Source organism: Microcebus murinus, chromosome 18 (assembly GCF_040939455.1).
Source record: "Microcebus murinus isolate Inina chromosome 18, M.murinus_Inina_mat1.0, whole genome shotgun sequence".
NCBI classification, from domain to species: Eukaryota; Metazoa; Chordata; class Mammalia; order Primates; family Cheirogaleidae; genus Microcebus; species Microcebus murinus.
In genome coordinates, this window is record NC_134121.1 from 40,112,293 (window position 1) to 40,140,218 (window position 27,926).

General features: G+C 40.8%; 1 protein-coding gene across 2 annotated transcripts in view; it reads left to right on the forward strand.

Annotated features, from left to right (window-relative positions):
• Window positions 1–27,926, forward strand: part of SKAP1 (src kinase associated phosphoprotein 1) — a 274,963-nt gene that overhangs the window by 203,744 nt on the left and 43,293 nt on the right. For both annotated transcript variants that reach the window (XM_012766026.2, XM_012766027.2), the window contains exons 5-8: window positions 18,548–18,625; window positions 19,462–19,545; window positions 23,735–23,859; window positions 25,996–26,059. In XM_012766026.2, coding sequence (XP_012621480.1) covers window positions 18,548–18,625; window positions 19,462–19,545; window positions 23,735–23,859; window positions 25,996–26,059 — 351 coding nt within the window. The remainder of the gene's footprint in view (window positions 1–18,547; window positions 18,626–19,461; window positions 19,546–23,734; window positions 23,860–25,995; window positions 26,060–27,926) is intronic.

The following is a 27,926-nucleotide window of genomic DNA, read 5'->3' on the forward strand; positions in this document are numbered from 1 at the left end:
CATTTGTCCTCCAGGTTGTGTGGACAGACTGACAGATTTTGATAAGAGGAGGGAAAAAAAGTCTTCCTTTGTGGTGAGAAATGACACTTCTATCAAGAACAAGTAAAAACAATGGCAAATTTCTTGCCTGTTGGGGAGATGATTTTCTTCAACAACATAATGAGAACTCACCTGGGGGTGGGAAACACTGAGGTAGGGTTGCAAATAGAATGTGGTGCCCCAGATCAAGCATGAAGCAGAAATGAAGATCCCTGAGCCTTGTCCTCTGAACATGACATTGCTGTTGCCACTCCAGCTTTCTTTTCCATTCCTGATGTCGCAGTTCAGTCTCCAAGCTGCTAGGTCATAGTCTCCTGGAAGTAGGACGGCTTATTGTCAGAGAGACCATTTCATAGCCAAACTGCTTTGTGTTCCTCTTTGTATAGAGATACTTCTGGTCCAGCGACTCTGTATAAGGACCTTTGCCAGGCTTTTCCAACAGTACAGCTTAATTCTCCTGAGAAACCCACTCTGTCTTGCTCAGTTCCCCTTTTGAGAAGCATGCATTCCCTCAGAGTAGCTAGCCAGGGGTAGCTACAAGCCAACTAGACATGGAACAGAATCGTATTCTGCACACCAATCCACCTATCTAGGGCTAAAACCTGTCACTGTGGTCTCCTTAGGACTGTGCTCTATCTGAGCCAAATGGCCATACATTCAGTCAGCTGGGACAAAAGAGAAATGCAAAGAAAGGAAACAAGCCTATTGCATGATTTAGGGAGATCAGATGGGGAAAGACACAGTGCTTTGCTTTTAAAATCATCCTAGACAATGAAGCAATCCAAATACAGCCATAAAGTCAAACAGATTTCTTGCATTTTAGACCACACACTTGTGGAACAGCATTCTTCTGGTTGTACTCTTAAGATCTGTCACTGGGTGGTACTGACATTATCTGTAGCCATCACAAATGTGGAGCCCTAGAGTTGGGGGAAAGTAGTATACCTTTTCATTGATCAGAATCTTTTTAAAGCACATCTATGCAGAATTTGTGTATGAAATTAGTATTAACATTTCTCCTAGTTAGCAGTGTGAGCACGAACAGTTAGTGTGGTCTCATATGTTGTCCTGTTCCTGACAGAAGTTGACTCCAGGGACTCGGGCAAGAGTATTCCAGTCCTTCATTAGGCAAGAGGTGGACTTTTGAATCACATAATTCCAAGAGGAAGCATAACCTTTCGAAAGACAAACCAACACTTCATTTATTTGAGGCCTCTGTTATGACTCTTGGGCCACAGATAACTACTTTCAACAAATTCTCACTCTTCATTAGTGGAAAACACTTTCCTCTAATCACCACGAATTACCCAACACCTGGAATTAAGCAGTCTTCTCTTACGACACTCATTTGCTTTTTTTCCTATGGGATATTCTAGGTTCATAAGGTGACTGCCAATACTTGTTTAGCTGTGTGCAGTATTCCTGGTGTGGCTGAGACTGCTAGCTAACCCCCAGTATCTATTCTCTCCTCTGCCTTTTTAGATGGGCTCGTGGCTGCTCAGAACAACTGCCTGCCTCCCTACACCCCTGGCAACAAAATCCCACCATGTGACTTAAACTCAGGCTGGTGGAATGTGGAAGGGATGTTGTAATTTCTAGAACCACACACTAGTGTCCTTAAGTGGGGAGGAGGAGGTTCTCTGTGTTGCCCCTTTCCTCCTTCCTGTTGGCTGGAGCTGGAGCCAGCTTAGACTTTGAAGAAATCACATGCTTTATAAAGATGGTGGAGACAGGATAGGAGTGCTCTCCCATCCCCAGGCTGTCTCCCTCCAGTCTTTTTATCTATGAGGGAGAAATTGTCTTCTGTTTTGTTAAGGCCTCTGTTATTTGGGGTTTTCTGTCACATTGGCTGAACTAATCCTAATCCTAGCTGATACACCTGGTAATGACACCCTTCAGGGGATAACCAAGGACAAGCTAAGTAGGGTAAGACTTAGAGAGAAACTACAAAGAATGAGATGGAAGAGATACCACAGTAATAAAGCAACTATAAGTGCCTTCTTCAGCCATTTGAAAGGTTGGAATAAGCCAGAGTTATATAAGCATAGATAATAATTTCACTGATATTTCTCAAATGGTGTTATGCAAAAGTTCTTTCTTAGATTAATGTTGTTTCTTCAAGTCTTGGTGGTAATAGTCCTGTGTAGTTTGCCAAAATTGTAATGTATACAAGTCATCTTTCCCAGGTCACCTTTGTTTACTTTATTGCTTACTACGGCATCTCTCTTGCCTCTCATGCCCGTTCTGGCACTCAGTGTCCAGGTCCCCCACCTGGGGGCGCACCTGGGCCCACGTCACCAAGGCCAACCAGCAAGCCATCAAAGTGGCAAGGACCTAACACACAAATTTACTCGGAGGCTGTGGTCCTCAGCCCTAGGTGGACATTAGAACCATCCATAGAGCTTTTTAAAAATAAATACACCTCAAGCCCACCCCCCCAGGTGATCCTGATTCAGCATACCTGGGATGCAGTTCAGGCATCACTATCTTTTAAAAGGTCCGTTCTGATGTGCAGCACTGTTAAGAACCACTGCTCTAAGGTGCTGATGACTGATAATGGCTCAATGTAGTGCTATCAACCACACCCATGCAACCTCATGGGTAGGAGTCACTGCCCAATATACTTCTATCAGTTGTCTCTGCTTGGTGGTCTACTGCATGGGTACAAACAGCTGTGCCTTGTCTCCAGGAGAGCTGGAACTCTGTGTTCCCTTCTCCCAGTGATCCAAGAGGTACCAGCTTGTGGATGGGAGCACCTCACTTAATGTACTCTCTCTCCACACAACATTAGTAGTTCAACAGGGAATAATGCTTTGGTCTAAGGTAATGGACTCCAAATGATGGAATTTTAGGGATTAAGGAAGTCTGTTGAGAAGGTGTTTTGGAAGGACCCTTTTTCAGTTTCGTTAAACACACACCACTTAAGCAGCACCAATTCTACTTGCAAAACAAGAAAAACAAAACCGGGCCGGGCGCGGTGGCTCACGCCTGTAATCCTAGCACTTTGGGAGGCCGAGGCGGGCGGATTGCTCAAGGTCAGGAGTTCGAAACCAGCCTGAGCGAGACCCCATCTCTACCAAAAATAGAAAGAAATTAATTGACCAACTAAAACTATATATACAAAAAATTAGCCGGGCATGGTGGCGCATGCCTGTAGTCCCAGCTACTCGGGAGGCTGAGGCAGTAGGATCACTGAGCCCAGGAGATTGAGGTTGCTGTGAGCCAGGCTGACGCCACGGCACTCACTCTAGCCTGGGCAACAAAGTGAGACTCTGTCTTGAAAAAAAACAAACAAACAAAAAAAACAAAACCACTAAGCCAGTTTCAGAAGATGTTTTAGACTTCTAGGGGGAAAAGAACCTATTTCTTTATTTTCCTTCATTGTCTATTTGGAATTGCCTTCAGCCTGCCCACTTTCTCTTGCCCCTAGAGAAGCAGTGCCACTCACCCCAAATGCAGCCATAGTTAAATGGCAAGAGAGCTCATGTTAAAAGAGCACATTACACTCTCTGAATATCCTTTCATACCTGGAATACAAACTTAGAACACAGAGCAGAGGGTCATTTAGTAATCAATTCCCTAATATAGCACAGGCACAGCCAGGCTAATCAATATTTTCATGTATCTAGCTTTTACAAACCTAGGTTAATTAAGATTCTACAGTGTCTTAAATAATCCTTCATGTTTCACTGGATTTTCTTCTCAACTCTTTTAGCTGTTTCTTTGTACTTTTTATTCTCTCCTTCCAGATTCTGTGAATACCTACCTCAGTAGAGCTATTACAAAAATTGAATTAAGGAAGCTGTTTGAAAGTGCTCCAAAATTTTTAAAGCTGTATGTAAGTGTATAGTAATGTCTCTATAATAGGGACTATATTCTTTGTGTAGCAGTACTTCAAACCTTTGATGGAGAGAGGAAGGAGAAAGATTGAGATGTGTAGAGATTAATGTAAAGTATTGGCATGAGAATTTCTTACTTCTGTTCCTGCCTTGTCCACTTACTAACTGGGAGGCTTGAGCAAGTCACTTTAACTTCTCCATCAAAAGAAAAATGACCCTTTTTCTTATTATAGATAATTATTATTATTATAGAGGTGGTGGTGAGGATTAATGAATCAAAGTGTATCAGGAGATTTAAGAGTCCATAGATTTTTTAAATCCTGCAGAAAGATTATGGAAGAAAGATTCGGATATAGGCCCAAGTCACAGCTAGACATGCAACCCTGGCATCCGGGCAGTCGCCCCTCAGTTCTAATTATTAGCACACTTCCTCTGCTAAATCGGATAAAAGGAAGAGCTTTTGTTCTAATTACTAAAACACATTGCATTGTCTGTGGAGACTTTTTAACCATTGCAGATTTATTGCCCTGGACATAAGGATGCATAATGGGAATGTTCTCACACCTATGTTGGTTTGAACTCTTCTCCAGGAATAGGCAGAGAGATAAATGAAATATATACAGGACAACGGGAGAAGTGCAGCCTCCACTAATTGTTTATTTTCTTTCCAAAATGGCAAGAAGTTGTTGGAGTTTCATACTTCATTGTATATACAAATTGAGGTCCTGAGGGAGAGTATCCTTCATGTGAACAGCTCTCCCAGTTACAGGAGAAAACTGAGTAACAATAAACCCCTCAGGGACATCATTTAATATTTCCAGCATTTCACATGAGCTTCTGACACTCGGGTCTTCAAGGGGAAAGCTGATTTATACCTTCAGTCGTTAGACAATGTAAAGGTGAGGTCAAGCATAGGCATCCTTCATCCCTTTCCCTGGTGCTCACGGGTCCCTTGGGCAAGGTGGAATCAAAGCATTTCAAATGGTAGAGGTCGCAGGAGTGACACCGTGAGAGGTAAGAGAGCACAGCCTCCTTCCTCTACCGGTAGGTCTGACACCCATATATCTTCATATTGCCGTTGTTTCCACTTGAAAAATTACATGCAGTTGGTTTTACTTTTCCTTCCCTTCCTATTCTTAAAACATGATTTCCACCCCCAATCTAAAGTGTAATTTATGTCAAGAATAATGATTATGTGTTTCTGATTATTTTTTAAAAAGACAAAACCTTTAACATAAATGCAGGACAACAGGTGTCTTATTTTATGGCCTTGTACCTTTCCAACCCTATAAATTAAAATCATGTCTGTGCTCTCTCTGTCTTTGCACTGATCTGAAGTCATCTTTCTAGGACATCCTAGGAAGTCTGTGCTCTCTGGCATGACGCCTCCCACGTGGTAGGTTCCAAATAAATTTTTCTTGATTTGATCTGATCTACAAGTACTTTATCCAATTCTAGTCATGCCCAGTGATACAATAATATTTTGTAAATTGCAGCTCAAGTTTATACCCTAGGATTCTGACCTCAAATTTCATAATGGGATTTCATGTTTTTTATTACTTGTGAAATAAAGCAGATCTCCAGTGGAAAGAGACCTGTTTTTGTGGGTCCCTTGCATTGTAGGAAGAACTTAGGTAAATTAGACCTATGGTACACAGTATAATATTAGAATTGCAAATGAATCTTAAAATTTCATAAAGACTAGAGATTATTAAAATGTTCTTAAGATGATACCTAAATTCAAATATAACTTTGTATAAGTGTTTTTAATAAAATTGTTTCTCTTTATTCTGCATTGATCTTTTTCTTTCTTTTCTGGATTCCATTGCCACATACACTTCATACCAAACTTAGGAATTTTTTTTTTTTTTTTTGAGACAGAGTCTTGCTTTGTTGCCCAGGCTAGAGTGAGTGTGGTGACATCAGCCTAGCTCACAGCAACCTCAAACTCCTGGGCTCAAGCAATCCTCCTGCCTCAGCCTCCCGAGTAGCTGGGACTACAGGCATGCACCACCATGCCTGGCTAATTTTTTCTATATATATATATTAGTTGTCCAATTAATTTCTTTCTAATTTTACAGTAGAGATGAGGTCTCGCTCTTGCTCAGGCTGGTTTCGAACTCCTGATCTCGAGCAATCCGCCCACCTCGGCCTCCCAGAGTGCTAGGATCAGGCGTGAGCCACCGCGCCTGGCCAAACTTAGGAATTTTTTATAATCAGCCACTCAGAATGGGTATCATTGTGTAAATATGGAGACGTGTGGATTTACTGTTACAGAGTTGTAAAACTATTTTTACATGTATTTTTATCAAAATGATATATGCATGTAGCTTTTAAAAATCAAACTATACTACAAGCAGCCACCCTTTCCCAATCCCGAAGTTCTGCTCCCCAGAGAGGACCCCTTTCAATTCTTTCATCAATTGTTCCATCCATACTGGTGTATACCTTCCACATTTCTGAATAATGTGAGTATATAGTTACTTTCTTAATTTATCAATTTCAGACATTATCTATTGATTTTATATTGTGGTAGATGAGAATTTAGCACTTCTATTCCATCCTAACCCTCACTTCCCCTCTTTTGATCTTCCCAGTGTGGTTATATCATAATTTTTAGTTACTCGATGTTTAGCATTTATATTATTTAACTATATAAGTATCATTTACTGTCAACCCTTATAAAATCATATAATATAATTAAATTCTATTTCTTGTTTTTCCTAGAGTTGGCAAATGCCTTGACTTTTTTCATATGATTTGTTTTTTAAAGTCACCATCTCAAAATTGTAATATTCCTCTGACTACTATTTTCCACTTGGTCAAATGCACCGGATGATCCATCATTTCCATTTCGTTCTTAGAGCTTCTCCCCTGGAGACCTCCATACTCCCCCCCACTCTGGGCTGGCTGCTCTGAGGCCTCTTGCATAGCTGTCACTCTGGCACTTTTCTTTTATCCCTTTCCTTTGTCAGAGCCCCACCTTCTGGATCCAATGTCACCTTCATTCTTGGTGGGCTCCCTCATTTTGGTGGAGCACGTATTTTGGTGGCATCCTGAGAAAGGTTGCCAGGGAAGTCAATTTCTTGAGGCTTTGCATGTCTGAAAACATCTTTATTCTACCTTTACACTTGATTGATAGTTTGGGTGGGAGAATCCTAATGGAAATCATTTCCTCTTAGAACTTGGAAAGTTTTGCTTCATTGGTTTCCAGCTTCTAGTGTTGTTGTAGAGAATTTCAGTGCCATTCTGATTCTTGATCTTTGTGTATGACCTGCTTTTTCTCCTTGATTCAGAAGGTTTTAGGATCTTCTTCTTATCAATTGTGTTCTGAAATTTCACAGTGATTACCAACGTGTTGGGTCTCTTTTCATTCATGTGCTGGGTGTATGGAGGATGCTTACAATCAAGACTTATATCTTTCATTTTGAGAAATGTTATTGTTTCTTTGATCATTGCCTTTCCTCTGTTTTCTGTGTTCTAATACTTTTTATCTTTTCTGGTTTCCTTTTCTTAGTCGTTTTGACCTATTTAAAATGATTTCCTCAATTTTGTCTTCCAACTCACCTGTTGATTTGGGTTTTAATTTTGAGTGCCATATATTTAATTTACAACTGTCCTTTCTTGTTCTCTGATTGTTCCTTTATAACCATCCTTCTTTATGGATACAGTGTCTCTTCATCCCTCTGGAATATTAATGATGGTTTGTTTTGTTTAATTCTCTTTTCTACTTCCTAAATTAACTCTGTTTCCTCTGAGTTCTTTTTGTTCTATTGTATGTTTTGGTCTTTGTCTTTCACACTGGAAACATTTCTCTACATGTCTGGTGGTCCTTAGATGCCTGCTCATATTTAAAAGTGAGATACTGGCCGGGCATGGTGGCTCACGCCTGTAATCCTAGCTCTCTGGGAGGCCGAGGCGGGCTGATCGTTTGAGCTCAGGAGTTCGAAACCAACCTGAGCAAGAGGGAGACCCCGTCTCTACTATAAATAGAAAGAAATTAATTGGCCAACTAATAGATATAGAAAAAAATTTAGCCAGGCATGGTGGCACATGCCTGTAGTCCCAGCTACTCGGGAGGCTGAGGCAGAAGGATTGCTTGAGTCCAGGAGTTTGAGGTTGCTGTGAGCCAGGCTGACGCCACAGCACTCACTCTAGCCTGGGCAACGAAGTGAGACTCTGTCTCAAAAAAATAAATAAATAAATAAAAGTGAGATACTAAAAGGCAGATTAAAACTTCTGTGTGCCAAGGTGGAGCTTATCAACTGAGGGGCTTCACTTAGATTCTAAAGTTTAGAGTAATGGGGGAACCCAACCATTTCACTTGAGGTCTTCCAAATATCAACATCTGTAGATCTTTCCTCTACAGGAAAGCTGCAGAAGGAAGCTAAGGGCCTCTGTCCAGTACATGGACTATTACTTAATTCGTCAGTTTTCAGGATGGCTTCTCACTCTTCACTGGACTGTGTGTTCCAAGATTTGGGACCTTCCTGGTTTTATTTCCCCCACAGAAATTAAACCCCCTGTGCCAGGGTTGGAGAAGGATCATTACCAGATAATGGCAGTAAATGACAGATGTTATGTTGGACTGGAGTCAGAAAACTTGATTTCGCTTCTCAAATCTACTACACATTGGTCACATTATTTTGGATGAGTCAAATCTAACTGGCTGAGATTGAGTTTCCCCATCTGCAAAATGAGGAGTTGGATCTTTTGCCCTGTCACTGTTGGAGAGTCCTGTAACCACTCCATCTAAGAGTTCTTCATCTGGTACTTAATGGAGATGCTTAAATAAGTGATGGAATATTATTTAGAAGAATTTCCTTGACAAGTATTACTATCTTCTTAAATCTTGCTACATTTTAGTAGCTGGTCATATGGAAATTTAGCTTTGGGAATGCGGGAGATACTGCTCAGATTCTGTATCAGACTGTTCTCATCCTTCTTTGCATGGGTTCTACAGAGTGTGACTCATGAGAGGCCCAGCAAGTCCCCTCAGTGACTGGGGATAAACATCCCTATGAACCTCACACAGGGTAGCCCAGGTGCTGGCCTCTTCTAATGCCAAAGATCAGATCCCATTTCAAGGCTGAAGATCCTGGACAACTCCCAGGCATGATGACTCCATTTAGCAGTATAGTTAGTGTAGCCATTCTTAGGAGAGTGGGGTTCCTAAAAATCACGAAATCTGGACTGAAAAATCTAGAACTAAAATATTCTTCATCTTGATTTTAGATATAGTCATGACTATAACATTATACAATAGGTGAAATGTTTGTGTGGCACAGTATAGCCAAAAAAAAATGTATTGGATTTGGAGCTTAAAAAGACCTGAGTTTATGCCTTGGCTCTTCCTCTTGCCAACTCTATCAGCCTGTTTCAGGTTCTGCAGGCTAAACTGCTGAGGCCTTTCTGTCTGTGTCAGTATCAAGGATGTGCCATACATGAAAGCATTTTATAAGCACTAGATAAAGTGCTATCCAGATGTAAAGTATTACTATTATCATATTATTGTTGCAACTATTTGGTCAGGGAAGCCTGAATTTCATGTTGCCTCTCCTATCTTTTCTGTGACACTCAGGCAATTCCACAATTAGAATTGGCTTCCCACGGCCAGGTGCGGTGGCTAGCTCACACCTGTAACCCTAGCACTCTGGGAGGCCGAGTCGAGAGGATCACTTGAACTCAGGAGTTCAAGAGCAAGACCCTATCTCTACTAAAATAGAAAAAATTAGCTGGGCGTGGTGGTGCAATGCCTGTTGTCCCAGCTACTCAGGAGGCTGAGACAGGAGGATTGCTTGAGTCCAGGAGGTTGCTGTGAGCTATAATGATGCCACTGCACTCTAGCTGGGGTGACAGAATGAGACTCTGTCTCAAAGAAAAAAAAAAAGAATTGGCTTCCCAAAAAGTCACTTTAGTTCTTTTTTTCCTTGAAAGCAAATGAATCTGGAACCAGTCTACCTTAGCCATCCAATATGTGCAGCTTCTTTTGTTCATGAACAACCTTAAGGTAATAAACTGGTATGCCCCTGTGACAGAGAAAAATGTTGGAAGGAAATGGGTTTCCATCTCAGGCTTCTAAGGTGCTATACCAAACAATAACAAGGGAAAAATTATTTGGCTAAACGCACCTGACGTGCATTGGCATCCAATATGCCACCCTCCTCGCCAGGCATTATTACTTATATACCTGCCTCTAAGAAGGGCTGCTCGGAAGAGCTACTCTCCTTTTGTCAGACATACATTTTAGAGACTTTTAAATAAACTTATATAGCAATACCGAGCTGCATGTCTTCTAAACTTTGCTATTTCATCCGTCTATACCAAGTGCCGTGAAGCAGAATGGATGTGCCTTCAGCTTTCTACAGTCCTGGAAAATGAACCAGTCCACTTAACAATAAATGGTGGTTGGTTCAAACACACATGACTGGTCTAGTGAGGAAGAAAAGAAAGTTGAGCTTAATGAAGTCCAGTGTCTGTGTCCCTGTGCATGGACAGGAAAGGACGAGTGTTTTATAACTGTTTATTGGAGTTAATGGTAATAAATTCCTCACTTGTGATGCATTAACTTTAATGTTTTCATTACTTGGTGATTTAGGTTTTCCCTTTTCACGTTGTAAATCATGTTGTCCCAGTAGCAGAGCAGGTCGAGTGCCTGCCATAATGTTCATAATGTTCAGTGAGGAAAGAAATGTTCTCTTTCTCTCTCCCGCATGGTCTGACAAAAGATGCTTTGCCTCATCCCGATTTTCTACTTTCTAAATAAGCAATAAAGACAGACAGACAGACAGATGCATCCAATCACAGCATAACAGAATGTGGCAGGGCAGGGCCTAGTTTAAATCCTAGGGAGGTAGGGGTCTCCATAGTAACTTTCCAAATGTATTTGGTGCTGAAGTTTTTTTCTTTTTCTGTTTCTTTTTTTCCCATTTGCTGAGTGTGAGCCCTTAGTTAATGAGCTGTGCAAATAGATATTGAGATTTAGTGTTTTTATTTTGCAATTACAGACTTGGTGATTTGGTTGGAAAATTTTGGGTCTGGAAACATCACCCTCATTTTCCCCTCCTAATTCTTTTACCTTGCAAAGTTTGACTTCAAACGTGCTCAAGTTTTGTCAGATGAAACAGAAGAATCCAGAAAGATTTTAAATCTCAGATTTGTAACTTTTTTAAAAAGTGGGATGATTTTTGCCCAAAGGTACTGTATCATAGCTGACATCATTTTTCTGTCCCTGAGCCCATACTGCTGCACACAGACACACCCAGGGAGCTGTCTGAGCATGAGGTTTGGCTTGGGAGTGGCCTTTTGTCCAGTAGATGATACATCCCAGGTCAAAGCCACATTGCTAAGATCATTGCTTTCCCATCAAGCTCTTCCTGATGGGGTGTGAGAGTTCTCATTAGTTCACCCACCCTGAAATACCCCCAGAGAATCACGATAATTAGTTCCTGAGTCTTCTCGTTTATTTTCTGCTTTGTTTGCTTTAAAAGTTTTCTCAATGCAGTGCTCTGATGATATCCGAATGTCTTTTACCGGAGAGGCATAGTGAAGGCAAAATTATTATCATTTGATTTCTCTAAATCTTTTGCTTTGGAGAGTAACTAAAAGAGAGACTCCAGGAGTCCAATACACTAATCTCCACGTAGCCTTCACCATCAACAGTATTAAGTGCTCAGACAAACATAGGATGTTTGTGTACAGGATGCAAATTAATGTACCTGTGGAAGTCCAAGGAGAAAACGCCATTTCTCAGGGAGAGAAATAAAAGAACAAGACTGGGGAAACACTGCAGGAGGCCAAATTCTCAGCCACTCAAAGTCTGCAGCTCAGAAATTGCTATCAATAACTATTTTCTGAAGGGTAATCAGCTATTCACTTGCTAAGTCGTTGCTGAATTTGGCTCAGTCCTTTACCTGTTTATGGCTTCTTCTGAAACCCCTCCTTTGTTGCATTCCTGAAGACAGGTGATAGTTTCTACGCATGCTCCTGGCCGAGAAAAGTCCTTAACCTCAAGTTCCTGCCGTTGTGGGTTTAGTTCTGGGTATTCACTGGCCTCCTCATAAGCTCCCCATCCTCTTTTCCTGCGGTTAGCGCTACCTACCTGCACCTGTCCCTAACAGTCTGAGGTACACAGAATTGGTGTCCCAATCAGGCTGTGAAATAGGCCTCAGAAATGTATTTCTCTCCAGTTTAGGTTCATAGTATTTTTTCCTAATTTTTCACCAAAATCCTCTTAGCCCTTCTTCCTTTCATTCTCAGTACTGTCATTCCTACTACCTTCTACACCCCATCTTCCTCCTTGCTCACTTGGCTAAAACTTCCTTTCTTTCCCTTTCTTTACTTTCTAGTTTCACATTATCAACCTGAGATTAAAGTAGTAAATATATTGGCCGGGCGCTGTGGCTCACGCCTGTAATCCTAGCTCTTGGGAGGCCGAGGCGGGCGGATTGCTTAAGGTCAGGAGTTCAAAGCCAGCCTGAGCAAGAGCGAGACCCCGTCTCTACTATAAATAGAAAGGAATTAATTGGCCAACTGATATATATATAAAAAAATTAGCCGGGCATGGTGGCGCATGCCTGTAGTCCCAGCTACCCGGGAGGCTGAGGCAGAAGGATCACTCGAGCCCAGGAGTTTGAGGTTGCTGTGAGCTAGGCTGACGCCATGGCACTCACTCTAGCCTGGGCAACAAAGTGAGACTCTGTCTCAAAAAAAAAAAAAAAATAAAATAAAAAAAAATAAAGTAGTAAATATACAGCAGAACAAAAATTGCTTTTTGTGACTCAGGTGGAAATGGTTTGTCTAACAAATATTCACCCCCATATCGCCTTCTTAGACCATAAGTCCCATTAGGTTAGAAGTGGTTTCAGATCAGTTTGATAAACATTTATTGGGCACCTACTGTATGTACTAGGACCCTGGGGATATGAAGAGAAATAGGTATATGAATAATGAATTTCACTGCCCTCTATGAAAGGGATGAGATTTCCCACTGGCAGCTTTTCTTTAGGCTTCAAGAAATTAAATAATTAGGCCAGGTGTGGTGGCTCATGCCAGTAAGCCTAGCACTCTGGGAGGCTGAGGTGGGAGGATTGCTTGAGGTCAGGAGTTCAAGACCAGCCTGAGCAAGAGCTAGGCCCTGTCTCTACTAAAAATAGAAAACATTTGCCACCCAAGTAAAAATAGAAATAAAAAATTAGCCGGGCATGGTGGTGAGTGCCTGTAGTCCCAGCTACTTGGCAGGCTGAGGCAGGAGGATCGCTTGAGCCCAGGAGTTGGAGGATGCTGTGAGCTAGGCTAACGCCACGACACTCTACCCAGGGTGACTGAGAGAGACTTTATCTCAAAAAAAAAAAAGAGGAATGTCGGAAAAAGCATGGACTTTTCCAGCTGAGCAACCTTTAGCAAGTCATGCCATTTCATTACAATTCAGTTTCCTGGTCTGGAAAGCGGAGATGATGATAATACATACCTCATAGGAATGCTGTGGAACTTACATGAGATGTGAAAATGCTGATATAATACTGATTAAAAACTGGTTAGGTTTTTTTTTGTTTTTGTTTTTACCATTTTTGTTATAGCATATTAGTTTTTTATTATTCTGATCATTGATTATCTGAGTTTTTTTCTTAGTACTACTGACCTAGAACCTATCATGAATTTTTTTTATCCTCAGTATAACAGGGTTCTTCCACAGACTTTTACTCTTTGGTCTGTAACCTGAATTCAATGGTTTTTTGTAAAAGACTTTAAAAATTTGGAAAGGCAGCCTGAGTCCATTGAGGTCTCCTGAATGTTGTCTTCTGTGTTGGTTTGCTAACTACAAATGTGTCATTTCTACATTTTCTGATGTCCTTTAGTCTAGCCCCAGTGGCACTTGTTTTGTTTCCTAGCTTCTTACGTCACAGCTTGTGGAAGAACTTGATTAAGTACGTTGTGTTCACTCCCTTCCTTTCATCTGGTGTTGGGTTTATTTCTCCATGAACAGTTCCATTCAGTTAGTTTAAAGACATTTGTTTCAGTGGTTTCTATATCTTTGAAACTTTTAGATCCTAAGTCTATTACTAGTAACGGTTTAGAAGTCTTCACCTTACATGTATTGGTCTAAATTCCTTAATAAGTGAAGCACAATGACAGAAAAGGGTGTGGAATAAGTGTAAACTCAGGTGGATATCAAATAGAACCATAAAAGTTTAAAGAATTATATAAGCCTATCCCAAGGGACTAATAGAGGAAGATCATTGAAACCATCTTCCCTATTAGCATCAGAAGATGAACACTTCTTGCCAGACATTACAAACTATCATTTATTCCCTGGTTCCTGAAAATTGAGAAAAAGGCAAAAAAGTAACCCAGAAAAGCAAGGATCTAAATAAAAGCAGTAATGAAATTATTAAGGAAGGCCGCAGAAACCAAATGCAGAGGAAAGAGTTTGATGAACAGATTTGAGATCAGCGACCACCAGACAACTACCCCAGGCCACCCTACCCTGCAACGCCATCTTCACCTCTGTGCATTGGAAGCATTTGGGGGTACGTGTTTGTGTGCACATCTGCAGATGCACACACACCAGCCCCCTGTGAGTGAATCGGAATTACAGATGGAACTTGACCATTTCCAGCCTTCAGATATTAAATTTTCTCCGAACTCATTCACTCAAATCCCCAGGGTCTTTTCATGGGTACTTTAATGAAGGAACTTGCTAAACTTTCCCCTGCTTGTAACTCAGCCTTGGTAGCTATCAGTCTCTATGTTCAAACTGTTTTGGCCCCTTTTTTAAACAGTTGAAAAGAACTCGAATTAACAGGAAAGTGGAAGGATGGAAGAAGTTCATAATTTCCAAGAGGAAAAGAGTTGAACAAAAGATGTTTTTTAAAAAATCATTGATTTTCTTTTCAGGTTGATTTAGCAAGAGACCAAGCTAGCTGCTTGTAATGAAAGTTAGTGGGCACCTGGCTCGTTCTGCAGGGGCTGCAGCCCTGTTGCAGTGGAAATTGTGTGGCCTCCTGTGCTATTAGCCTTGTGCTGTGGTGTTGCCAACTGATTTCTCCAATTCTCTTTTCTCAGTGGGCTAGAACACAGCTGGTTAAATAGGCCGTGACTCACATAAGCTCCCGTGTCTTTTTTATTGACTGCTTTATGGAAATGTATCACACTCCAAAGGGCCCCCATTGTTGTTGCTGTGCATAGCTGACTGAAGAGTCATGTTTAGCGTTGAGAGATGGAATCCTACCCTGTCGTTTTTTATTGCAGAGTTGGGTATGGGTGAGATACAGGGTTTAAAGGAATCTGGATGAAGAGAGAAGGATGTCTGAGAATTCCTTTTATCTTCATCTGGCAAGAAAGTTGGGCAGCCATCACTTCTGGGTAGCACATTTCTCTGTTGATCTTATCTTTATGGCCCTACATCCTTCAGCTAAGTGACCTTTTCTTTCTATGGGCTATCCTGAGAGAGTTAGTTAAGTGTAGTGGTAGAGAGAGATTATGACACTAATGTAATTCTGTTTTGTGCTGATATAATGTAATACACCCTTAGGTTTATCCAAGAGGGCCATTTATTCTCAATAAATTGAAATCATTTCTATTTTTTCATTACAGTGGTGATATCTTTTTTCAGGCAATGGACCAAAAGCTTCTGTTTTTTTTAATCGTATACTTAAATATAAATGTTTTTGCCTTAAAATGGCAACTTATACGATTGTGACTTTGTACTTTTTTAATTATCATCCTGTAAAGCATTTACATACTTTCTATTATGCATTAAGTAGCTTTCTGCAGATATGTTCATTTGCCAGTGGGTATGGATTGAGGCATATAAGACTCCTCCTGCCTCATCACCCCATGGCATGACTAAGTTATGCATCCTCAGGATCACCAGTTCTTGATCATTAGGACCCTGAGCTGACACTGAAAGAGGAGACAGCTTGAGTGCCACAGTGGCTTCCCATCTTGATTGTCTGGATCTGTCTGATAGATCATGGAGCTAATGAGATTGTGCTCAAAGTCAGCTCTACATTGAGAACAACTCTGTTACTGTACTCACTACAAAATGCCTGTACATAGAAGACAATAGAATAGGGACTGATTTGATTTGATTTCATGATTTTTTTCCATAGTCATTCCAAACTTTACCTATAATCCTATTTTTTTCCCACTGCCTTAAGGGAAACCAGGCAAGAGAGTTGATCAATACAGATCCTCTCTAACAAGTAAGAAAGCAACATAAGCATCTGACCATGTATGAAAACACAGCACATAAAAAAACCATATTTCTAGCTATACTACTCTCTTCGGAATCGTGTTAGTGAATGACCAAGAGAGAAAATTCAGCAACTCATTCAGGTGCCCAATTTTAGCAAACTGAGTTTGACTCTCAGGGAGAGAAGGTGGTGATGGTGCTGTCCCTTGTCTCCTAGAATTAGTGACTTTGAGTTCAAACATCCCTGCTGTATTATGTCTTTGTTTTCTTGGTGGTAGCATTCTTGGGTTTCAGTTGGTGGGGAGAGAAAAGCCTCATGCTGATAATGTACTGAAAGTAAATGAAATTAAATAAGCGAAGCAGTGCTCATCACTACTTCCTCCCCCCTGGGTAATTCAATTCAAGCTCTCTCTCTGATGGCAACTCACCCGGGCTGTCTCTGTCACCCCGCTGGGGCCTGGAGTCTTAACATCTAAATAAAAGTTTCACTCAAGCATTTTTTATGCTCCTGCCAGCAGGATCAGTGAGCTGGTGTGGGCACATTAATGTAATATTCATACTCACAGACTCTCCCCCGCACACAAGAGGCAATGTCTTCCCATTTTCATAATTATAGATGTTCCATAAAATGGCATTTAGATTTGCATTAAAAAAGGAGGTTTGAATTCTAATAGAACATTTAACATGTCTTTTATGATTCAGACTCTTGGCATCTTTAACAAGAAGCTGTGTCTCTAAGTTTAACAAGACCTTCAAAAAGAAAAGGGAAAAAAAAACTGTAGGATGAAGAGATGGGAACTCCAAGTTTGGGGGATCCTGTTTTCCTTATCCCCTGTGTCTTTCATTTAATTTTTAGGCCTTCAGGAACAACTTTTTTACAGCATTTCAGAGAGAATTGGCTATCCTTCAGAGGGCCTTCTCTACCATACCTGGTCCTCACCCCACCCAACAGTCCCCCTTCAGTAGAATCTGCTACTGTGTTCTTGGAGAGTTTTTCAGAGGAATAAAAGAATTTTCAGAGGGGTAGGGAAAAAATGAAAGAATCCTAGAAAAATGAACTTTCCTTTGCTACTGTTCATCTCATGCACGCACCCTGGAAGGATTTATGGCAAACACAGAGTTTGCTAACTGTAAAACACACGAGTGAAAATAGTCCATGGACAAGGAAGTTGATAAGAAGGACCAATTGGATAAAGAATGAGGCACATAGACACATTAAAAAAGAAAAAGAGAGGCCTTTCTAATCTGTGTTTTTAAATCTAAGCTTGAAACAGCTTAGAAGCAAAAAGTAATTTTAATTGAATTTTACATTGTCTTAAAGCGGTATTTTTAAGTGAAAAGTAGGTAAAGCACTGAGCAAAACGCCAGTTTGTAGCCAACACTAAATAAATGTTATTATAGGAAATGTTCAAAGAACATTTGTTTGGAAAAAAAAATATTTCACCCAAAAGTCTCAAGATACTGTATAAGTGACTCAGTTGATTCAGATGTGGTGGTGCCTTATTTTTGTATTTGGTTTGCTTTGTAAATTTTTAAAGACAGTCAAAAGAGATTTGAGTTTGGGGACTAAAAAGAAGAAATATTAAGATTCTACTAGCTCTTCATTTCGCCTAATGAGGAAATGTAGAGTGTGTTCTTGGAGGAGTTTTTTGTTTTTTCATTTTTCTTTCTTTCATTTTATTTTTTGAGGAGTAAACCCTATCTTTTTCATCTCTATCCTTTGCCCCTCCCTTCTGTAAAGTAAGTTAAACCCCAGTGGAGGAAGATGGATTAGGATCTTGACTTCTCGATAAATTTGTACCTAACGAGGCTAATTGAAAGCTAAGAATGTTAGCAGCATACAATTAAAGGCTAATGTCAGTTCCAGGGTCTTCTCTTTGTTAAGGATTCTACAAGGACTCTTTCCCATATTTTGAAAAAACCAGGATTTAGTAGTTATTGCCAAGTTCAGCTTATATAGTCCTTCTTGGTGTGAACTTAATAAAGTTTATATTCACAAAGGTGGCTTTCTGTTTGGTTTTTTCTAAAAAAATTGAGTGTGTGTTTATTGCTCCCTGTGAGGTGACTATGTTTATGGTGGAGACTGTCACTCATTAAAGCTGTCTGTGCTGGTAGCTATTCATTTGACTTTTGATTATCTCAATGTGAATTATCCAATTTGGAACTTATATCCACAGCAAATTCTTAATTCCCTGGAGTCCTTTTCATGCCAATCAGTACATATTTAGGCTACCTCCCCTTGCTACAAACTAATGTATGTTTAGATAATTCTAAGTGATTTTAGCATTTGATATAATTAGGAAGAAAGAAAATTAACTTTTTCCCCCAACAACATAGAAATTGTTTTATTTTGCACTGTGTTTAAGCAATTGCCCTTCTGTACCTCTGTCATTAACATGGATTGTCTGAAGTTGCCAAAATAAATCAAAATTTTTCAAGTTTCAACAAAGCATTTTATTGTTGTTCCTTTTAGGAACAGAAGACATCCTAAGAGGAGCTCAAGAGCTTGATAACATCATCAAACAGGGATACTTGGAGAAGAAAAGCAAAGGTATTGATCAAACCCACAGATCGCAGAACATTCCAGGAAGGGAAGGGAAATGAGAAAAAAGAGGGCTATCATGTCAGATGCCTTCTCTGTGCCCAATACTATTAAGCAAAAGCAAAGCAAGGAAAGAAAAGAAGTCTGGCTTTTGTGTATTAGCTGAAGAGAAATGGTCCAAATCCTTAGCAGACTGTGAGCTTCATCAGGCTAGGGATTAATTCTGCCTTGCTCAGCACTGTGTCCCCAGTGCCTGGTACACAACAGGTGCATAATAAAACTTGGCAAATGAATGAATGAATGATGTTCTTGTCCTCATCTCTCAGTGTGTTCCCATAAGAAGTAAAACTGTTTTGCCAAGAGTGTAGTTTTGGGAAACAGCCTACTTTCAAATTTCAGACAAGCCCAACTCTTGGCCTTTAACTCATTCAATTAGAGTAGATACGAATAGGGTTGGAGTCTCAGGTTTGACAATCAACAGGCAAATTGGCTTAGCACAGAAAAAGCCTTTCTCACGCCCGTGGCCTGGAAAATCATTCTGGTTTGTCAAAGGCAACACATAAAGATATCATGGGGAATTTGAGAAGTATAGGATGCTAGATAGAAAGACAGCCATGAGGGCACAGAGCAGGCAACCCTGTTTAAAACTTGGACCTTTAACTGAGCTAGTCCACTGGACCCAGAGTCAATATGGGATAACCTGTGGGAGTAAAAAGGAGGGTTTTACAGTCCATTAAACTGGGAAATAAAACAATAACACGCTGAACTGTGTGTTGTTGGATTTTACGGACTCTTCAGTGATTGTAGTTACCTGAATTTATGTCTCCTACTGCTGTTCTGTTTAGATCATAGTTTCTTTGGATCAGAGTGGCAGAAGCGATGGTGTGTTGTCAGCAGAAGCCTCTTCTACTACTATGCTAATGAGAAGAGTAAGTGTTCTTCATTTGCACAGCAGCATCTCACTCCTGGATGCAAACACTTCGTAAATTCTCAAGCACTTAGATCTCAAGATAGCAGTCCTTAACTAACACCCATAAAGGGACATGCTTAGGAAAGAAATAGGCTTGGGTAAATAATACCTTGCCCATCACCAAAAATGCAGGGGCCAATTTAGAAATTATTTCCCCTTTAAACACTAAGATAGTATGGTCAATATATCAGAGGGTTATCTTTTATTATGACCAATCACACAACATTGTCAAAGTTGAATGTTTTGGCACTTTTTTTTTCTTTCTTTTTCTTTTTCTTTTTCTTTTTTTTTTTTTTTTTTTTTTGAGACAGAGTGTCACTCTGTTGCCTGGGCTAGAGTGCCGTGGTATCGGCCTAGCTCACAGCAACCTCAAACTTCTGGGCTCAAGCGATCCTCCTGCCTCAGCCTCCTGAGTAGCTGGGGTTATAGGCATGCGCCACCATGCCCAACTAATTTATATATATATATTTAGTTGCCCAATTAGTTTCTTTCTATTTTTAGTAGAGATGGGGTCTCACTCTTGCTCAGGCTGGTTTCAAACTCCTGACCGTGAGCTATCTGCCTGCCTCGGCCTCCCAGAATGTTAGGATTACAGGCGTGAGCCACCACGCCCGGCCTAGGCACTTTGTATTTTATTTTTTTTATTTTATTTTTTTTTTTTACTTATCTTTTTTTTTTTTTTTTTTGAGACAGAGTCTCACTTTTGTTGCCCAGGCTAGAGTGAGTGCCGTGGCATCAGCCTAGCTCACAGCAACCTCAAACTCCTGGGCTCAAGCGATCCTTCTGTCTCAGCCTCCCAAGTAGCTGGGACTACAGGCATGCGCCACCATGCCCGGCTAATTTTTTCTATATATATTAGTTGGCCAATTAGTTTCTTTCTATTTATAGTAGAGACAGGGTCTCGCTCTTGCTCAGGCTGGTTTCGAACTCCTGGCCTCGAGCAATCCGCCCGCCTCGGCCTCCCAGAGAGCTAGGATTACAGGCGTGAGCCACTACACTTTGTATTTTAAAAACAAGAACTTCAAACGCTTTTTAAACATTAGTAACATAGCTAAAATATTGAAAAAAAATTAATTCTGAGAAAGATTTAAACAGCTTAACAGTGGCCCAGAAATAGAACCCTAGAGTTCAGACTCTCTAAGAGCCTGCTCCAAACTTTATCCTACTGACTACTGGGAAGTAGTACAGTGGACATTCCTAGAGCCATGGAGTTCTGAGGCACACATGGTTGCTGTGCCCGAGAGACACTCTTCAGCCAGATGGCAGCAGGGGCACGGTGTTGACTCAGGCCAGAGACAGTTTGTTAATGAGCTACCACTCACTCAATCTGGTCAACACTCATGAGCTATCCCTAGAAGATCCTTATCATCATCATCATTATCCCATCCATGTTTAACACACTCACTTAGTTCATGAGAAGGAATAGAGAATATAAGCTCAATTGGAGGCAACTACAAATAATTTTGAGCTAAAAATTATTGTTCTAGATGAATGTAGACTTTGAAAAAGGGGATACCCTTCTGCAGAGTTGGACTGGACTGCCCAAGGAGTAGTTCTAGGAAGCAAGAGGCAAAGACAAAGTAAATAAAGCATCAGTTCTTGTGTGGGCTTTCCTTGCGCTCTGCCACCTTCATACAGAGGCCTGTGATACAGATTGAGTAGACCCTTCTTTTTCTTTTCAATTATTTTCTGTTTCTCCTCCCTTCTTCCTTTCCCAAACTTAGTCCTCTCCCAAAGCCTGGATATCCAGTTTAGGGGATAATCAGACACCCATCCAGTTACTTTTGGGCTTCCTGCACCTTTGGCACTAAGGGAACAGAAAGAACTGCAATTTGCTAAGTGACTTAAAATCCTGAAGATTTGCCTTGGGCTTTGTGGCAATTGCCCAACCCTGCCTCTCTGCCTCTGCCTACAGCAGTCATCACAGACCTTCATCTTCCATTCACCATCTCGAATTCCTCAGAACCTTTCTTATCTAGGGGCAAAGTGTGAAACCCTACTGTTGCGCCCGCCTCGCCAGCAAGGAAGACGCGGCAACTGGAGTTCTTCTGACAGTGCTTTAATGGGGTTCCCTTTAGACTTACATGATGCGGAAGACCCAGCCCGGCAGCACGCAGGCTGCTATATACCCTAGAAGCACACCCCCTAAGCTGGGATAGGCCGCTCAGCTGTCGAGCCGCCAAAGCATTGGTCCATAGTAGGATCCTTCATTTGCATGCTTGCGCCACAGGGTAACCGACAATTGCGCGTGCGCTGAACTTGTTTACTGCTCTAGGCAAAGCCGGAAACAGGCGCCATCTTGTAATGGCGTTGACACCGCGCCCCACACCCTACTTGGAAATGATAGCAACATAGTTCAAAAACTGAGCAACAAGGCCTGGCGGGTGTCTCACGCCTGTAATCCTAGCACTCTGGGAAGCCGAGGCGGGAGGATCGCTCAAGGTCAGGAGTTCGAAACCAGCCTGAGCAAGAGCAAGACCCCATCTCCACTAAAAATAGAAAGAGATTGGCTGGACAACTAAAAATATACAGAAAAAATTAGCTGGGCATGGTGGCACATGACTGCAGTCCCAGCTACTAGGGAGGCTGAGGCAAGAGGATTGCTTGAGCCCAGGAGTTTGAGGTTGCTGTGAGCAAGACTGATGCTAAGACACTCTAGCCCGGGCAACAGAGCGAGACTCTGTCTTGAAAAAAAAAACTGAGCAACAAGTCTCCTGGTCCTTCTGACCCAGATCCCACTCTCAAATCCAGCAACCACAATTTGTCTTCTGAATCTAAGCATACAAGCCAGCCAGGTGTTATTTGCTTATTTTAAGCCTTCAAACTAATATGACATTTGTGTCATTGTAAAAATGTTCATAATTTCCTTTGCACTTAAAAAAGGAGTTGGCATATCTAGACATAAAACCAGGTATCATTCTGTTCATTCAGAATCCTTTATACTCACGGTGAGAGAGAAGGGGGAGCACGAGAGCAAGAGACACAGAGACTTTTATTGACCATTTTGCCATCAGGGTGAAATAAAATCTGGTGACCAAAGAAACAACAAAACATTTTAGTGGCCAGTTAGAACAAGGAAAGATACTTTAACAAAAAAGATTCTGGTGTCAAAAAGCACTGTTGCATGGCTCCCTTCTCACCAGTTATTTCTTATTATGCCCAGGACATTTTCTTAGTAAGTACAGTGTTTGTGTGTTTATTGTAGCTCAACCAGGTAAGGACAGAATCCTTTTTATTCTTTTCTTTCTTTTTTTGTTAATACTGCCATCCCACTGTCATCCTTATCATCATCGTGATCATCAAAAAGTATTTATTAAGCCATCATTTCACATGATAAGGGCACAAAGCATCACCCAGACACTGTAGTTCCTGTTACCTGTGTGTTCTCCCTGAACCACACAATGAGGGCACAAAATCCTTGAAAGCCACATGCTCTTTTCCTATTTCCAATATTTTATTTTTTAAAAGGAGTAACAGGCAGAATAGTCTCTCCTTTTCTTCATGTGGAGTCCTTTTCCTTTTATCTCTTTCCTCATCATCTAATAATACTCAATAGTACGCTGCTACTTCCCAATTTGACCTCTTGGAAGGGGAATAAAGTACTGAGTTTTAATTATTCTCCCTCTAGCATAAATTCCCACCTGACCTGCAGGGGAGGGGGCGAGCAGTTTAGCCCAAATGCTACATAGGGCATGGGAGGTGATTCCAGGACCTTATAATTCCCCCTGCCAGCCCGCCACCCCCCCTTGTCCCTCCCCTCGAATGTGGGCTCTGCTGGCCCTGATAATAATGTTTCAGCTCTATAATAGCCTTCAAGAGCCTCACGTTTACAGCCACACTCTCCCTACTGTAATAATTCCTTCTCTCTGTTATTATAGATCTCTTAACATTCTAATAAATTCTCTGTCTCTGTTGTACTCTTTTGGCAAAATAACCTTTCATGTTGCATTTCCCTAGCTTGGCAGTGATATCTGCCTCGCTGTTGCAGTAGCCTCTTCTTAAGCTTCCCTAATAACCTTTCCTTGACTATTGTGGTTCCTCAGGGATGTAACAGCTGTTTCTGTGCTTTTATTTTACATACCAGAGAAGATGCCTTCCCTTGGCAGTTGCATCTCTCTAGGGATACAGGGAGGTTTCCTGTCTTGCAGGCAAGCAGCCCAAAGGGACCTTCCTCATTAAGGGATACAGTGTACGGATGGCCCCCCACCTGCGAAGAGATTCCAAGAAAGAATCCTGCTTTGAACTGACCTCCCAGGATAGGCGCAGCTATGAGGTAGGATGAACCGAGGAGATGGTGATCTTCACTGGTGTTGCAGTTTCCTTCTGTTTTGCATGTGAGCCTTGGTTGCTATGCTGGGTTCCAGCCTTTCTTTGTTACCTGCTCATTTCTTACCAACTAAGACATTCTTTCTTGACATGTCCTTACCTTTGTTATGTCATGCCCTCCCTTCTCTCTGTTGCCACTTTCATCCTAGATACTGCCTTTTCTTGGCTTCCATCTCGTCATCCCTCCCCTTCTCCGTCTCACTCCATAGGTGAGATTCTTGTCTATGTTAACATACAATCCAGTTCCTTACTTATAGTCTCTAATTTTATGGATTTAATTCTTCTTTATTTTATCTTCACTTCCTTCCACGAAATCTAGAAAAAGGAAAATCTAACTGTAGAGTAAAATATAATTTATTTTCTTATGGTCATCTTGCTATGCAAAATAACCTTCCAAAGCTATGCTTTGCTTTCTAAGATATTGGCAACAATGGTTCCTAAGTAGTAACAATAATAACTGGGGGACTAGAGGACCTGGTCAGGACAAGATAAAATATATGTTTGTGTGTGTGTTTATATATTATTTCCTGCTTGTTAATTTTTATCTTATCACAATTTTACTAAAGCAATTTAGAAAAATGTTAGCTGACTTATAAAAAAGAGAAAAACCATGCTAAAATTAAATAACCTCTTAAATAGCCCTTTGACTCTTCAAATTTTTCTCAGCATTCATCTTTTATATGTCTACAGTACTATAACACTTATTTTGATGAAATAACTTAGATCTTCCTTATACAATTTCTAGAATTTTTTAATTTAAACTAAAACTTTTCTATAGAGTCCTTTATAAACATATATAATACAAATGTATGCACTGAATATGTCCCTACTTATTTTTATTATTAAATTCTGATAGTACCATATCCAGATAAAAGTTTATATAACAAGTCTAAACCAATATTCCTAGAAATGTCTTTATAGAAATTTGTTTTTAAGGAACCAAGAATAATAATGTCTATTAATAAGTATCATGCAGGAATCTAGTTTCCTTATCTAGCATATATCTTTATCTTACTCTAATGACTAAATAATTAAAATACTTTTCAGGAACAGTTATTTCAAGTTGATTCATTTAAAATTTTTAAAAAATTACTAAGGGCTAATGCTTGACTGGCTTGTTTTGTGAATCAGAATGTATTTTATTTACTTCTTCTTTTCTTTGGCCCATTGAATCCAAATCATTACCATGGTCTGTGATTCTTCCTCTACAGTATCCTTTGGATCTTTCCCTTCTTATTTATTCCCACAGCCATCACAAGAGTTAAGACCCTATCACTTCACCCAGAGGACTAGTTAAACAGCCTTCTAATTGGTCTTCTGTCTCCCAATTTCCCTATTCGAGTCCTTCCTACTCACCACTGTTGAAAGAATCCCCCACTCCCTTTGCTAGAATTGATAGTGGCTTTCTATTGCCTATATTTTAATTCTGAACTCCTGGTACTCACAGCCCTTTTATCGACTCTGTTCTAATCCTCAACTCTCCAACTCCGTGTGGTATTGTTCTCCAGTCAGGCTGGTCTGCCTGCCTTCCCCATACATGATGTCCTCATTCCTGTTCTTTTGCACATGGTTCTCCCTACCTGAAATATCCAACTCCCTCTACCAGTTTCCACCAACTCTTTTCTAAACTCCAGTCAAAATAGTGTTACTTCCACAAGCCTCCCTGACCTACTCTAGGCAGCGATAAGTACTCCCTGTCTCCTCCCAACATCCAGTTATTATCAAATGCACCTCTTTGGTAGGGCTCCCATTTCATGTGCCTATGTTGTTTTGCTTCCCCCCCATCCCGTAAACCTCCCTCACATAAATGCCTGATGAAGGACTAGATAATCAAATGAATGAATGCACATGGATGTGAACGTCTGGACTCAAAGGATTGTCATTTCTGGGTATGCAAAAGTGCTGAAGGAAAAAATCCATTTGAGTGAACTATTTGATCTTTTTTCTAAATGTTAAGCAGGCAGAGAATCCTGAGCTTTAAACTTGACTCTGAAACTCGCAGGTTCCTCCCCTTGAACCTCCTTATCAGGATTCATTGAAATGTTAATGAAGGTGATAAATTAATTCACTAATTTTTCTCTAGTTTACAGCTACTAGCCCAGCTGAGGCCAGAGACTGGGTGGATCAAATAAGTTTCTTGTTAAAGGGTAAGTGTCGTATTTGCAGAAATAAATCTCAAGTGGATTTGCAGTTTAAGTTATGTTGCATAAATGTAATCTACAGGCTTCAGAATGTACTTTTTCTGCCCTTTCTCATCTCTACCTTCCCTGCCATAGCCCCCATATTATAACATCAAATAGTCCCACATATATATCAAAAGGTAAAGATGTCATCAACTTGGGGATGACCTCTGATATCATAGCTCATCCACCTACCTACAGGCAAGTCTGTAATATTCATAATCGCTAGAAAAGAAGATTCTAGAAATCAGCTAAGCTCAATTCAGTGTCTCCTAACCCCCTATATTCTGGAAAGGAAATTCATGATATCCAATCTAAAGTCATCTAGTTGCGATTGAGGTTCAAAATCTTCTTGTTTTAGTCTTAGGAGGAAGTAGAGATCTAAACTAATCTAGGTGGTCTTCAGGGACATTGGACCTTAAAAACCAATTACTATTTTCCAAGCCACAGTAAAATACTCCTTGCTTTGGGATGGCAAGAGTCCTGCCTGAAGACATTAAATGACTGCTCCTAGAGTACCCTCTGCTGGCCAGCCTGCAGGCAAAACAGGAACAGTGGCCCCGGAAGGAAGTCCTGTCTGGGAGTGGCCTGGCAGGTAGAAGTAGCCACCCTGAGTGTGTCACTTGGGATCAGATAACCCTCATATACCATAGCAGGGTAGGACCCTGCCTCTACAGAAGGGCAGAAGCATCAACTCTATACACGGCCCAAGATGTAAGAAGAAGAGCGTCAAGCCTTTTCATCTCAGTTTTTTATTCTGCTGCAAGATTTTATTGTGGATAAAAAGAATGAAGCAGCAGAGCTTTAATTACAAGAATTGCCTGTTTTATTCAGTTATGCCTTTGCTATCACAAAAACAAACTATTGCATCTACCAACAGCGTCACGTATAATAGACTGGAACTAGGCAAACATGAACATTGATGGCGAGACTACAGGGTACACTCTTATCTAGGTGCCTTGGATTTATGCGTGTAATATACCCCTAAGTGTGTAAACCTCAATAAAACTCAAAGCAGCTTTATTGAGCTGTACCCTGTGGTACTTTCAGAATCCCACATTGAAGAAATTATTCATTTCATTTTATTTTAAAACAAACAAAATAATAACATATGGTTTAAGCCACAAATGTGTCTTTGATCCTTTCCTCATATGTGGTGGCACCAGAATTCAGATGAAAATTGTTGCAGAATCTTTATTAAAAGCCTAATCAAACCAAACAGTTTTATTGTGTTTTGAAATGAACGTTGGATGTGTCTCCATCCTTTCCTTCCCCAGAGTATGCTGACTGCACTCGCCCATCCTGCAGAGGCCCCTCAGCAGGGTTTCAGAGAGCACTCTGTACTACACATCCGAAAATGAACCTTCCCAGTTCCTCATTAAAATAAAAAACCAATCTCCTTCTCTGCCCTGGCGCTCCCCATTGCTGTAATGGCTCCACATCCTCTATGCGGTGACCCACTTTAAGGTCAGCCAGACTGTACAGTTGCAAAAGGACACAGTAACTTCATTGTTCAGCCATTCCATTTGCTCCTGTATTACTGTTGTATTTTTCCATACCCCATTTCTTTTCCACTTTTGCCCATTTTTCTCTCTGCAAACAAACTTGTCTGAAATTCTGCAGAGATCATTGGGGAGACGAGCTTTTGACAGCTCAGACACTCTATAGAAGCCACCATAGTTCCCATGGCTCTGTGCACCCTGGGGAACTGCAGGCCTTCACTCATCCTTCCAGTTTTCTACCTGATGAGCAGTGCATGGCATGCTGGCTTTTCCTCTTTGGCCTATTTTCTTCCTTTTGTCTCGTGTTCTCATTCACACACCCATACTTTTCA